Source organism: Zea mays, chromosome 3 (genome assembly GCF_902167145.1).
Source record: "Zea mays cultivar B73 chromosome 3, Zm-B73-REFERENCE-NAM-5.0, whole genome shotgun sequence".
NCBI lineage: Eukaryota > Viridiplantae > Streptophyta > Magnoliopsida > Poales > Poaceae > Zea > Zea mays.
In genome coordinates, this window is record NC_050098.1 from 202,097,454 (window position 1) to 202,110,244 (window position 12,791).

Sequence of the window (12,791 nt, forward strand, 5' to 3'; positions counted from 1 at the left end):
AGAACGCAAAACAGTAAGTAAATAAACTGATCATACCTTCCCATGCGCTCTGATAATCCAGATCCTTGGCCAGCTTCTTTTGTCATGTTGGAGATGTTTTGGGCAGTCGCGTAGACGCTCCCCAAAAACCTAATTGCCGATCCCTCGTGCAAGGTCTCGAACGGCAAGGGCTCCGGAGGCACCTGCCCTCTCGCTTCTCTGTGCGCGCAGAGTCACGAGATGGAAATACCCTCACTCGGCGGCTGGACTGTGATTCTGAAAGTGGTTTTTCGCTTGTACCGAGTGACAGTGGTGCTCCCTCTATTTAACCTCTTGTAGAGGGAAGTTGAAGGAGAAAGGTCACCGAGTCATGCCATGAGTCGGCCAGCACTCGCCGAGTCACGTCATGAGTCGGTCAGCTGAAGGAGAAGGGTCACTCGGCTGGCTGACGAAGAGACAGGTGCCACACCACACCACGCCCCGCCCGGCCGGCGGCGACGCGCGCGCGACACGCCCTTGTCCCTTTCTTAACTTCTCAAGTTAAGTGAAATAAATCCCACCATATAAGTCAAGCCAAAAGACCCTTGGACTTCCAATGTGGTACTATTTGTATTCTCCACCATTACACACCTTAGAGTTTATTCAATAAATGGGTCAAACCTATAAAAGATCTAACAGTGAACAGTACCCTTTCCATTCTGAAATTTATTCTGCCATCAATTTTTTCCGGCAGCGAACGCAAAGAGGTACGGCTGCACGGACTGCTCCATCTGTAACTCCTCGACGATGCAGCCAGACGCGCACACAGCTCGTTGCCGCACGCGCCGCGGTGGTCGGAGGACAGGGGGTCCAGCCAGCGATGTGGTGCACGACGGCGACGATGGAGTCATGTTGAGCTGCTCCGGCATGTTGAGGAGCGAGAAGGTGATGTAGACCACCGGGTACGCGCCGTCGATGGAGACGTGGAGTGGGGATTGACCGGCGCTATAGGCGGCCCATAGCTGCTCGCTCTTGCTGCAGGAGAAATTGTCAGGACGAGGCAGGGGTAAATCCGGCAGCTCGTCTCCTCTAACTCAGTTGAATCTTTTTTTTTTGTTTATTAAACGACCAATGACATTTTAAGGTGGGCGACATGTTTTATAATGACATTAGAGTGAAGTCCCTCAAAACAATGGCAGAATGATGACAGAATCCCAAATTTCTCCCAGGGATCAGAAAAAAAAAACTGCCGGCAAAAACAAATTGTACAATCTCCTCGCGGCGGACGATGCTAGGTGGTCGATGCTGCGCTCGCGGTGTGTCCGACTGCCCGAGCGTAGGACCCGCCGACTCTTTTCCCTGTCCAATACTCCAAAGTGCAAACGCCAAACACGAAAAAATTCGATAAACCTCCGCCTCCCGGCCGCCGGCCTTCCCCGTCTTCCTCTGACCCAAAACTCTTCTTCTCAGCAGCAATGCCGGAGCCCCAGTCCTCTGTGGCGTCAAGCGGAAGCGTAGATCGCCTCCGCAACGCCTTCGGCGGAGTGCTGTGCATCTTCACCCTCCTTCTCATCGGCGTCCTCGCCTTCTCCATCCGACTATTCTCCGTAAGATCTATCCGAACCCCACCATTTTTAAATCCTTTTGGGAATTGGGAATCCCAACATGGTTTGCCCGGGCCCATGCCTGTCTTACTGGTCCGTTGATGTGCCGCAGGTGATCAAATACGAAAGCGTCATCCACGAGTTCGATCCCTACTTCAATTACCGCGTTACCCAGGTTTTTTCCCGTGGTGCCTCTGTGTTTGTCCACAGCCTGTTATTGTCTTATTGGGATGCATCAGGATTCAGGTGTTGAGTTCGCTTAGGAGTCATGTTCTCTTCAACGAGTTATGGGGTTAGGGACTTCAGTAGACATGCGAGCTCCATTTCTTTTGGGTCACTAGGTCGACACAAAACTTGGTATGCAATTAATTTGAAAATGGCATTGCCACTGTATTTAATTAGTTAGCTGACCAGGAAAAATCTGGGTACCACTTGCATCCCTAGACTTCTTTGCAAATTGTCTATTGTAATATACACTGTTGTATAGTCTCAGGTGACATGTGGGTGTATTGAATGGTCCCAACATTTGGGTGAATAAAATGGCAGGAATGTTTTCCAATGTACATTTGCTGCTTGGATTTGTGCACAAATGTTTTACTAGTGTGTCTTAATGTTTCAAAAGCAGTTGTGCACATGCACTTAAATTTTGATTCATTGTAATTTCCCCCTTGTCTCAGTTCTTGTCAAAGAATGGCATATATGAATTCTGGAACTGGTTTGATGACCGAACATGGTAACATTTCCAAGAACACTTGAATCTATCCTTGTTTTCCAGTTATTTCTATGCTCACTGTCACCTGCTTTTAGGTATCCTCTTGGGCGTGTTATTGGTGGCACTGTCTATCCTGGTTTGACACTTACTGCTGGTACAATATGGTGGTATGTGACTGCCAATGCATACTATTAGAAATGCTTCATTGGTAGATTTGAACTACTGTTAGCATGACTGAATTGTTTGGTTGGCATAGGTTGTTGAATTCCCTTAACATCCCATTGTCGGTGGAGACTGTCTGTGTATTCACTGCTCCAGTTTTCTCAGTCAATGCGTCCTGGGCAACTTACCTATTAACCAAGGTTGTTTTTTTATATTAAAAACCCATGCACTTACACTGGATTACTAAAGTTCTTTAGTAATCTCACTATTGTGTCTCTAGGAAACAAAGGGCCCCGGTGCTGGTTTGATGGCAGCAACTATTCTAGCAATGGTAATTGTTATATTGACTATGTATTTTGTCTGAAAAATACTAGATCCTTGATATGTTTGCTTGATCTACATTTTTTCTGCTCTTCTATTCTTTTTGGGGTGTATCAAGAATGAAGCAATTAGATAAGGATATGTTAGCTTTGTCAATATTGTCTGTCTTTGAGTGTAGCAGGGAAAGTCTTGGCATGTCATTGTTTTAGTTATTATGATCTGAACAACCTATTTTCATTGCAAGTCTTTGTTTGCCTATGCTCTCCTTGAACAGTTCTGTGTTCACAGTGGTATGTTTGTTTTTTGGTTAAATTTGGAACACTAAAGAAAAGGAAGTACAGCTATTATCGAATCACTTCTGAGCTTCTATGTTTGAAACATTTGAAGGAGCTGCTTTGGCCTTTGATTTTTCTCATTCATCTAAAATAGTCTCGCCTATCGTTGACAAGTAGACATATTCCCCGCATGTAAAAGGCTCACTGATGGGGACGAGGTTCCCGATCTTTCATGAGGTTCAAGGTAACTCTTGTTTTGGTGGAATGCGACATACCGATCTGACTCTAGATCAAAAGACCCAACCCTACAATCTTAGCACAATTACTCCTCTGGTTATCAACCATGTCACTGATCCGGTTGACCTCATTAAGAAGGCTAATCTCTGGCTGCGAAACGAAGAACATAAGCAAGAACTTTAAAGTACTCAAAGTTGGGGTTTCACAAATCACGACTAATAACAACGACTGTTCAATGACAAATTGATCTAAAGCAAGACCCGAGCCTAACATGGACATCGACTACTGATTATATGGTGTAAGGGTCGTCACACCTCTTGGACAGGCCCCATAACAGGCTCTTAGATGATAAGTGGCCCAACTGACCAAAAGACGTGACATAGCATTGTAACAGTTTCTAGACGTTGCTTGTTTCTATGATTTCCGTTAACTCCGGTGGAATTTAAACCTCAAACCAAAGACATTAGGTAGCTTATAGCTTTCTATCCATGGATCGTCAAAAACCAAGTCCGTATGCGTCCTGAGTATCCGTTTTACTGCATGCTGGTCCTGAAGGCCGATGCGAGTTAGCCTAGGCCTCCGGCTGGTCTTGGACGTCCTCACTGGTCTTTCCCACCTCTACACCTTTTCCGATGTACTTCATGACCCTCTTCAATATTACTAAACAAGATAACATCATCAGATAGCAATCTATTCTCAAAACTATAAAAAATATCGCTTAAGAATGAGCTCACCTCTAAATTTTATTGTCGTATTTGAGCTTGGGACATTGGACCTTGCGTACTGGTTGGACCGTTGGAGGGTCAATGTCCTCATCACTTACTGCTCTGCTAACCGGAAAAAACCAAAATGGTGAGCTGAGAGCCTGAGACCATGAAGGAAAGCTAACTTCTGAACTGGTGAACAATGAAAATTTCTTACCACTGACAATCATGTTACGAATTGGGTTTGTATGTGCGAGATATTGGTTTCCCTGTCATTTAATTATGATGTTTAACACCAGCCTTTTCCGTATGAATGTAAAAAAGCAAGGCCTTCTAATAGGTTTTCACCCGTTTTAGATGTTTTGCAGTATATGCTTGATCCTATCTTGTAAGCGTCACTTAAGAAAGAACCTACTTATTACTCCCTGCCAATATGCAGGTCCCATCATACATCTCAAGATCTGTTGCTGGCAGCTACGATAATGAAGCTGTAGCTATATTTGCTTTAATATTCACATTTTATCTATATGTAAAGGTGATTGATCTCAAAATTTTCCCTCATGTTCCTCCTCTCCCGCTCTGAAATATCTCTTTGCTACTTTAAACATGTATGAAATAATTTTGCAGACACTAAACACTGGATCACTCTTTTATGCGGCACTTAATTCTCTCTCGTACTTCTACATGGTATTTTTGTTTCCATTTTTTTATATTTGTAGTAACTGCCATAGACCATGTATCCAAGATATGTTACTGTATCCCCTTTCAGGTTTGTTCTTGGGGAGGCTACACATTCATCATCAATCTTATCCCAATGCATGTTCTCTTGTGTATTGTGACTGGTCGTTACTCTTCACGACTTTATATTGCTTATGCTCCCCTTGTAAGTCCGTGGGTTTAGTGTCATACCAACTCTTTTGTACAAGTGAATACTGAATAGAAAAAATTTCATACCGGTAAACACAATGCAGGTTGTGCTTGGAACACTTCTGGCAGCATCGGTACCTGTTGTTGGTTTTAATGCAGTAATGACGTCAGAGCACTTTGCATCATTTCTGGTATATTGATTGTGTATCTACTAGGGATGCGAGTTGCACTTCTTTTGAGTCATGGGGTCAACCCAAGACTTGCTAAAATGAATAAGAATGACATTACACATAATTATTTAGGGAGAGAAATGAACTAAATTAGCTGACCTAGAAAGCACCATTTGGTACCCATTTGCATCCCTGATCTACCTACGTGTTACCCTTTACTTCCTAGCTTCTCCCATTTCAGTAAAACCTTGGCTGCAAACTAATTCATCTCCCCCCTATCCTCTCTATTATTTCAAAAACAGGTGTTTATAATCCTCCATGTGGTTGCTCTTGTTTATTACATCAAAGGACTTTTAACTCCCCGACTGTTCAAAGTGGCCATGACATTTGTTATAACCGTTGGATTGTAAGTTTTTGATTTTGGAAGGTGGAACTAGTGGAAATGCATAATAAATGTTGTATCTATGAGCAAAGAAAGATGTGTTCCATAGGAGTCAAAATGAAGCAGTTGGTCATATTTAGGTCGCTGAACTGCTAGCTATCCACTTGACACATCTAACAGTAAAAATCCTGCAGGGCTGTTTGTTTTGCTGCTGCAGCAATACTCATTGCATTGATTGCATCTAGCCCAACAAAAGGCTGGAGTGGTCGCAGTTTGAGTCTGCTGGATCCGTAAGTCCTTATCAAATTATCATTGTTAGTTGAACTGTTGAGCTCTTGATGTTCTGTTGCAAAGTAAGATCTCAAATTTGGTCTTTAGGAACACAAACTTTTACGATTTGATTATTAAAAGTTACTACAGAGATTACTAGAGCTGCTTTATGGTTTCCGCTTTGGTACATATAACACAACGATATTTACAGGAAAAATGTTTGTGAAACCTTGATTTTTGCATGCATGATGAGCTTTCAATTCAACATGGTCTCCTGTTATAGTGAAGTATCCAAATTTCCTTATCAACACATGTCTAAGTATAAGCGATTTAATTTATTTGCAATATACTGAGAAGTATAGTTAGATCTGATACTTACTGTAAGAGAGTTTATTTGTTGTCGAATGGACCTCTATTGTGTTTTTTTCCTAGTTGCTGTTAAACATGTTATCAATTTTTGTTATACAACCAATCCATATTCTTCCTTTTCTTTATAAACTGACACATTGACTGTTTGTCCTTCACCTTTCCCTTTTGCTCCTGGCAGAACCTATGCAAGCAAGTACATCCCTATAATTGCTAGTGTGAGCGAACACCAACCACCAACCTGGCCTTCTTATTTTATGGATATCAATGTGCTTGCCTTTTTAGTTCCTGCTGGGATCGTAGTAAGTATTTCATTTCTTTAGATGAACAAGCAGTTTAGCTAGTTAGTTTTACCATGTTTTTGACTTTTGAGTGATTGTCATTAACTCAATTTTCAGTCATGCTTCTTACCATTATCTGATGCAAGCTCATTTTTGGTCCTGTACTTGGTAACCTCAGTGTATTTCTCTGGAGTAATGGTAAAACCCTTTAGCATGGAACATTATCATACTGCAGTACAATGCTGGTTGCTGGTCTTTTTATTAATCTGTATGTTATTGCAATGATAGGTCCGACTTATGCTGGTCCTTGCTCCTGCTGCATGCATTTTGTCTGGGATTGCTCTGTCTGAAGCTTTTGGTGTCCTTACAAGATCAATGAAATTTCAGCGTCCAACACTGGATGATGGCTCTTTTACAGTAAGACTGCTTTCTTTGGGCCTTTTTTCCTATTTGTTCCATTGGATTATCCACTCACATGATATTTTATGAAATTCAAGGCCGGGGATGGGAGTTCTGATACTCCTACGAACTCTGAAATGGGTTTGAAGGAAAAAACATCCAAGAAAAATCGGAAGAAAGACAAAGAGTCAGAGGGAAGTTCACCTGTTGATCATAGAACCGAAGAAAAGCTTTTAGTACTGCCTTGTGGGCCATCTGCTGTGGGCATAATGCTGCTGACCATACTTTCTGGTTTTTACGTGGTAAGGGAGCTGTTCTTTCTGAAAACTACATTCCCGTTAGATTACATCAACATTGCTAGTAAATGATGTCATTTTTGCAGATCCATTGTGTGTGGGCTGCTGCAGAAGCATATTCAGCACCTTCAATTGTGCTAACATCTCGTTCACATGATGGGTTTCATGTTTTTGATGATTTCCGCGAAGCTTATGGATGGCTGCGCCATAACACAGATGCAGATGACAAGGTATAACTTTGTTCTTATAATTACACTATCTGTGTTATTTCTGACAGCAATATGATATTTATTTTGGTAGGTTGCATCTTGGTGGGACTATGGTTATCAGACAACTGCAATGGCAAACAGAACTGTTATTGTGGACAATAATACATGGAATAACACGCACATTGCAACAGTTGGGACTGCAATGGCATCTCCAGAAAAAGTAGCATGGGAGATCTTCAATTCTTTAGATGTCAAATATGTGCTTGTTATCTTTGGAGGTTATTACATTTTTGGCTTCTAGAAGCAAACAATTACCTTAATCAAGTGCTGTCATTCACCTAAAACTGATGATTCTTTTTCAGGGCTTATTGGCTACCCAAGTGATGATATTAATAAGTTCCTCTGGATGGTTCGAATCGGAGGTGGTGTATTCCCTCAAATAAAGGAAGCAGATTACCTTGTAAGTTGTGGACTTACCTCTTGGAATTCCTTGCCAATCAAAAGGAATGTGATCTGCATTTATTAATTAAGGGAGAGTTCTGGACAATACTACTGTCCTTCAATGAGTGACATTTTGGTTTTGTCTTAAGTAAAAGCATTTTATGTTTGACCAAGTTTATATAGAAGGTTATCAATATTTATAGCACCAAATAGATTTACTATGAAAATATATTTCATGATGAATCTAATGATTTTATGACTGGCGTCATGGTGCCAGGGCCAGCGTGGCTGAATGTCAAGCCACTGTGGCGGGTGCTGCACAAGGCTTCGGTTTCTTGAGATTAGTTGTTGGCTTTTGTTAGGGGATTTGGTTGTTGCATCTTAGGTCAAGTCTGTTAGGCTTTGGGGTACAAGTACGTGGAGTATTCATTTGAAAAGAATTAAGCAAGGCTGCAGTGCCTTCCATCTCCGTCCCTTGCTCGCAAGCACGGCTCCACCACATGATCGGGGGTTCAAGCTTGACCACCGATCACCAACTGCTACCTCCTGCGCTATCTGCTATACCCCGGCTCCTATCAAATGATATTTATTTGGCATACATTTTAGTCAAATTTAGGTTGCTTGATTTAGGACAAAACCAAAATGACACTCTTGCGGGCCACAGGTACTATCTTCTAGTTGCTACTTTTTTTTTTGATCTGTGCACCTGTTGCTTGTGGGTGGGTGGGTTAGAGCATCTCCTAGAGTACCCAATAATTTCTTCCCCAAACCATTGAGTTTTCCAAGCTGCCAAAAAGTATTGGGAGGATCAAAGAAGGGTTTCTCGAATAGTTTCCAAAAACCACTCCTGGAAAATAAAAAAATTTGACTCATGGGGAACTTTCTTGGCGATGCGTGGATTTTTTTTTTGTGGGAGATTGCGCGTGCATCCAGGCTGTGGCCATGATTTTTTCCAATCTTGCGAAAAATTCTAGATGGGGGTATTTTGGGAACTCTTGGAGATGCTCATCCTGATTCCTGATATGAAAAGGCTCTCAAATAATTGGTGTTTTGTTTTGTGTATCTCATTTCTTAGAAGGATGGCAACTACCGTGTTGATGCTCATAGTACCCCAACCATGTTGAATTCCCTCATGTACAAGCTTTGCTATTACAGGTCTGTGACACATTGAAGTATTATAATACTGTGCTCAATTGGCACATTTGTGAATGAAGTGTAACCTTGTTTTTCAATGTTCGCAGATTCGTCGAAACTGATGGTAAGGGCTTTGATAGAGTGAGAAGATATGAAATAGGGAAGAAACATTTTAAACTTACGCATTTTGAGGAGGTGGAGTGCTTTTATTCTTTTTTTTTCTTCCAATTTGGATGTGAAAAGTCCCCTATTGCTTGAATAATGCATTCCTTGTGTTTCCATGCTGCTGGATACAGGTTTTCACAACTCACCATTGGCTGGTTCGGATTTACAAACTGAAACCTCAGAAGAACAGAGTCAGAGGGAAACTGAAATTTAAATCTGTGAGTCAGACAACAAAATTTTCTTCGATATAAGCTTATTGAAACATCTGCATCTTAAATATGTTTTTTACCTCACTTCTTTACCAGAGTTTAAAAGCAAGTTTTATGCGTAAAACTGGTGGAAAGAAGAGCCCATGGAAATAGAGACTACAAAGGCAGGGTGCTGGAGTCACTAGTCAGCACAGTTACTATCCTGAGAAAACCATGAATTCATCAAAAGGAGTTAGATTAAAAGCATAGCATTGGTGTGTTCTTTGTTATTGTCATGGAGCAGATTATAGGGGTGCTTCATGTTTTTTTTGGCATTTGATCTCCTTAATGGCATTATAGGGGTCTGATGAAATTTGTGGTAGGTTCTCGAGTGAGGTTTTATCCCCATTTTAAACAAAATGGACTTTGTTTATAGGAACCTGACTGAGCGCCTGGCCGTTTGGAAACATCTTTAAAGGTTGTTTGGTTTGAAGAAATGGTGGCCTATCTTTTCTTTTAGGCTACCTTTTGGAAGGAAGGATTTTTTCCCCTATTTCCTGCATTTTTTCTGTAAAAATGAAATGATTGTGAAATGTCAAATACGATTCTGTGGAAGTTCTGCTTTCCAAGAGCCTTACCGCAGGTGCGAAGCAGGATCTAAAATTAGGGGACTGTTAGAAGTATTTTTTGCACTATTTACATGAGAATTAGTTAAAAAACTAATATATTCTATAGATTTAGGGGAGCATTAAGGGGATATTGCCCCCATGCCTTACCGTCTGTGCTTGATTTCGTGAAATGGAATTAATGGCTACAGCGACATGAACAGTGTGTCGATCTCTTGTCAACGGTATAATCGCTTTAGGGGTGTAGATGTATTTTTACCAAAAAATGGTAAAACCAGGGCTAAAATTGTACTCGCTCGGTTTTTTTATTTATCACGTTTTAGTTCAAAAATAAACTAACGGACGATAAATATTCGAGAATAAAGATAATATCATATACTTCCTCTATTTATAAATATATGATATCGTTGACTTTTTTTAAAAACTTTGACCACTCGTCTTATTTAAAAAAATAATGAGTTATCATTTTTTGTGATTTTTTTATCACTTAAGGTAGTTTGTATTTGACTTAAAATTTTATCACTTTTGAATAAATATTTTGATTAAGATGAGTGGTCAAAGTTTTTTAAAAAAGTCAACGATGTCTTATATGTAAAAGATATATGTAAAAGGAGGTATCAGTCCATGCATTCGCGATATAGACTGTATCCTCTTCAATTTACTTTAGCTTTGCCGGTCCAAGAATTATATCGGAATAAATATTGTACTCTTATTTTGCTACAAGCATATTTGCCCTTAGTGGGCGCTTGGTGCTGCTCCGGAGCTTCTCTTGCTGCGCTATAACACTGTTACAGTGAAGGAGTTTTAGACCGTGATTCGAGCATGCATATGACCACGCAAAATAATGTTTTGTATTCCCTCCGTTTCAAAATATTAGTCATTTTAGCTCTTAGTTTTGATACCTATATTCAAATGAATAATAATGAATTTAGACATATATATATATAAAACAAATACATTAATCATTGTATGAAATTAACTAAAAAGGTAAAACAAATTTTATTTTGGAACGGAGGGAGTACTATAGACTCCACTATACACGTAGTGAAGTTCCAAATAGAAAGTGTGATAGGAAAGATGTTGGAGGCAATCTTAGGTATGTTCCACAACGTGGAGTGAAACCTAAAAATATTAGGTCCACTAAGAAGCAACGGTGAAGCCTAAAAAATATTAGGCCCACCAAGAAGAAACAAGCACTGTTGCTTAAACGATTCTATCTACAACTAAGGGTGGTAATGGATCACAATTCAAATGTTTCTTCACGATTCGTTTGAGCCCTTGATTAATTTTAGTTAAAAACGAATAGAAATAAAGCTCGATCCTAATATGACCAGATCCTTAAATTTTATAATGTAAACTTTAGAGGTCCCTAGCTACAGCACTGTTATAGTAAAGGGGGTATTGGGCCATTCACGATGTGGGGTGAAGCCTAAAAGCTATTAGCCCCACCAAGGAGAAACATACACTTTGGGTGTGTTTGGTTGCCTGCATCTGCGCGTGCTTGCATCACAGGATGCGGGTAGCTGCTGTTTGGTTGCTGTGAGCCAGGCTATGCGCGTGCGAGCTCTGTGTTTGGTTGCCTGCATGTAGATTTAGATCCAGGCTCGCACGATCCTTAAAGCATCCTGGGCCAGGCTCACCAGATACGAGCAGATTGGTCGCATCTCCAGAGCCAGGCTCCAGTGATCCTGGCTCATACAGCCAGGTTGGCGAGAGAAACCAACCAAACAGACCCTTTGTGAAGGCATTCTTCATATAACATTCAATCCATTTTTATTTTGCATTGTACATACTATCCAACTAAGTTTGCTTGCTTACCTTTTTCCTCAAGAGGTCAAACTTCTGCTTCAATATATCAAAATTTTCTTTGAATCCTTCCTGTAAGGAAAATAGACCCCGAGCCATTTGGTTCAATAGATTTTGGTGTTTGATGATCAACATAACCCGCAGACTAATTGAAAGGGAAATAGAGTCAAACCTTTTCCATATGAATTTTGGTGGTTGAATTGCCCAACACAAATTATTGGACTAACTAGTTTGCTCTAGATTATGAGTTCTACAGGTGCCAAAGGTTCACAACAAACCAATACAAGTCAAAAGAAAGGGTTCAAACAAAGTGAAAGTGAGAGCACCTAGAGGGGGGGGGGGGTGAATAGGTGATCCTGTGAAACTTAAACTTATAGCCACAAAAACTTGTTAAGTGTTAGCACAATAATCGCCAAGTGGCTAGAGATGAGTCTCAACAAAACACAATACCACAAAAGATCAACACAGAGAAGACACAGTGGTTTATCCCGTGGTTCGGCCAAGTACAAAACTTGCCTACTCCACGTTGTGGCGTCCCAACGGACGAGAGTTGCACTCAACTCCTCTCAAGTGATCCAATGATCAACTTGAATACCACAGTGTTATGCTTTTCCTTTCAATATCCCGTTTGCGAGGAATCTCCACAACTTGGAGTCTCTCGCCCTTACACTTGAGATTCACAAAGAAATACGGAGTAAGGAAGGGAAGCAACCTACACAAATCCACAGCAAAATGCGCACACACACGGCCAAGAATCGAGCTCAAAAGACTATCTCAAAGTTCTCACTAGAACGGAGCTCGAATCACTGCAAATGACAAACGAATGCGCAAAGACTGAGTGTGGATGATCAAGAATGCTCTAAGGTTGCTTGGTGTTCTCCTCCATGCGCCTAGGGGTCCCTTTTATAGCCCCAAGGCAGCTAGGAGCCGTTGAGAGCAAATCTGGAAGGCCAATCTTGCCTTCTGTCGTCGGGTGCACCGGACAGTCCGGTGCACACCGGACACTGTCCGGTGCCCGATTTCTTTCCTTAACTGGCGCTGTCGACCGTTGGCCGCCAGAGAGCCGTTGGCGCACCGGACATGTCCGGTGCACACCGGACAGTCCGGTGCCCCCTTCCGACCGTTGGCTCGGCCACGTGTCGCGAGCGGATTCCGCGGCCGACCGTTGGCCTGGCCGACCGTTGGCTCACCGGACAGTCCGGTGCACACCGGACAGTC

General features: G+C 41.5%; 1 protein-coding gene across 3 annotated transcripts; it reads left to right on the forward strand.

Moving 5' to 3' along the window:
• Positions 1 to 1,252: 1,252 nt before the first annotated feature.
• On the forward strand, positions 1,253 to 9,694 carry LOC100279881 (Dolichyl-diphosphooligosaccharide--protein glycosyltransferase subunit STT3A). Of its 3 annotated transcripts, XM_008674502.4 has the most exons (23): positions 1,253 to 1,565; positions 1,675 to 1,737; positions 2,240 to 2,295; positions 2,370 to 2,441; positions 2,531 to 2,636; positions 2,717 to 2,767; positions 4,413 to 4,508; positions 4,601 to 4,660; positions 4,743 to 4,856; positions 4,945 to 5,031; positions 5,313 to 5,416; positions 5,587 to 5,682; positions 6,210 to 6,330; positions 6,427 to 6,507; positions 6,598 to 6,726; positions 6,807 to 7,010; positions 7,091 to 7,234; positions 7,305 to 7,491; positions 7,576 to 7,673; positions 8,730 to 8,809; positions 8,896 to 8,983; positions 9,085 to 9,171; positions 9,259 to 9,694. In XM_008674502.4, the coding sequence occupies exons 1-23, from the start codon at positions 1,434 to 1,436 to the stop codon at positions 9,313 to 9,315; spliced, it is 2,313 nt and encodes a 770-aa protein (XP_008672724.1). In that variant the 5' UTR covers positions 1,253 to 1,433; the 3' UTR covers positions 9,316 to 9,694.
• The last annotated feature ends 3,097 nt before the right edge of the window (positions 9,695 to 12,791 follow it).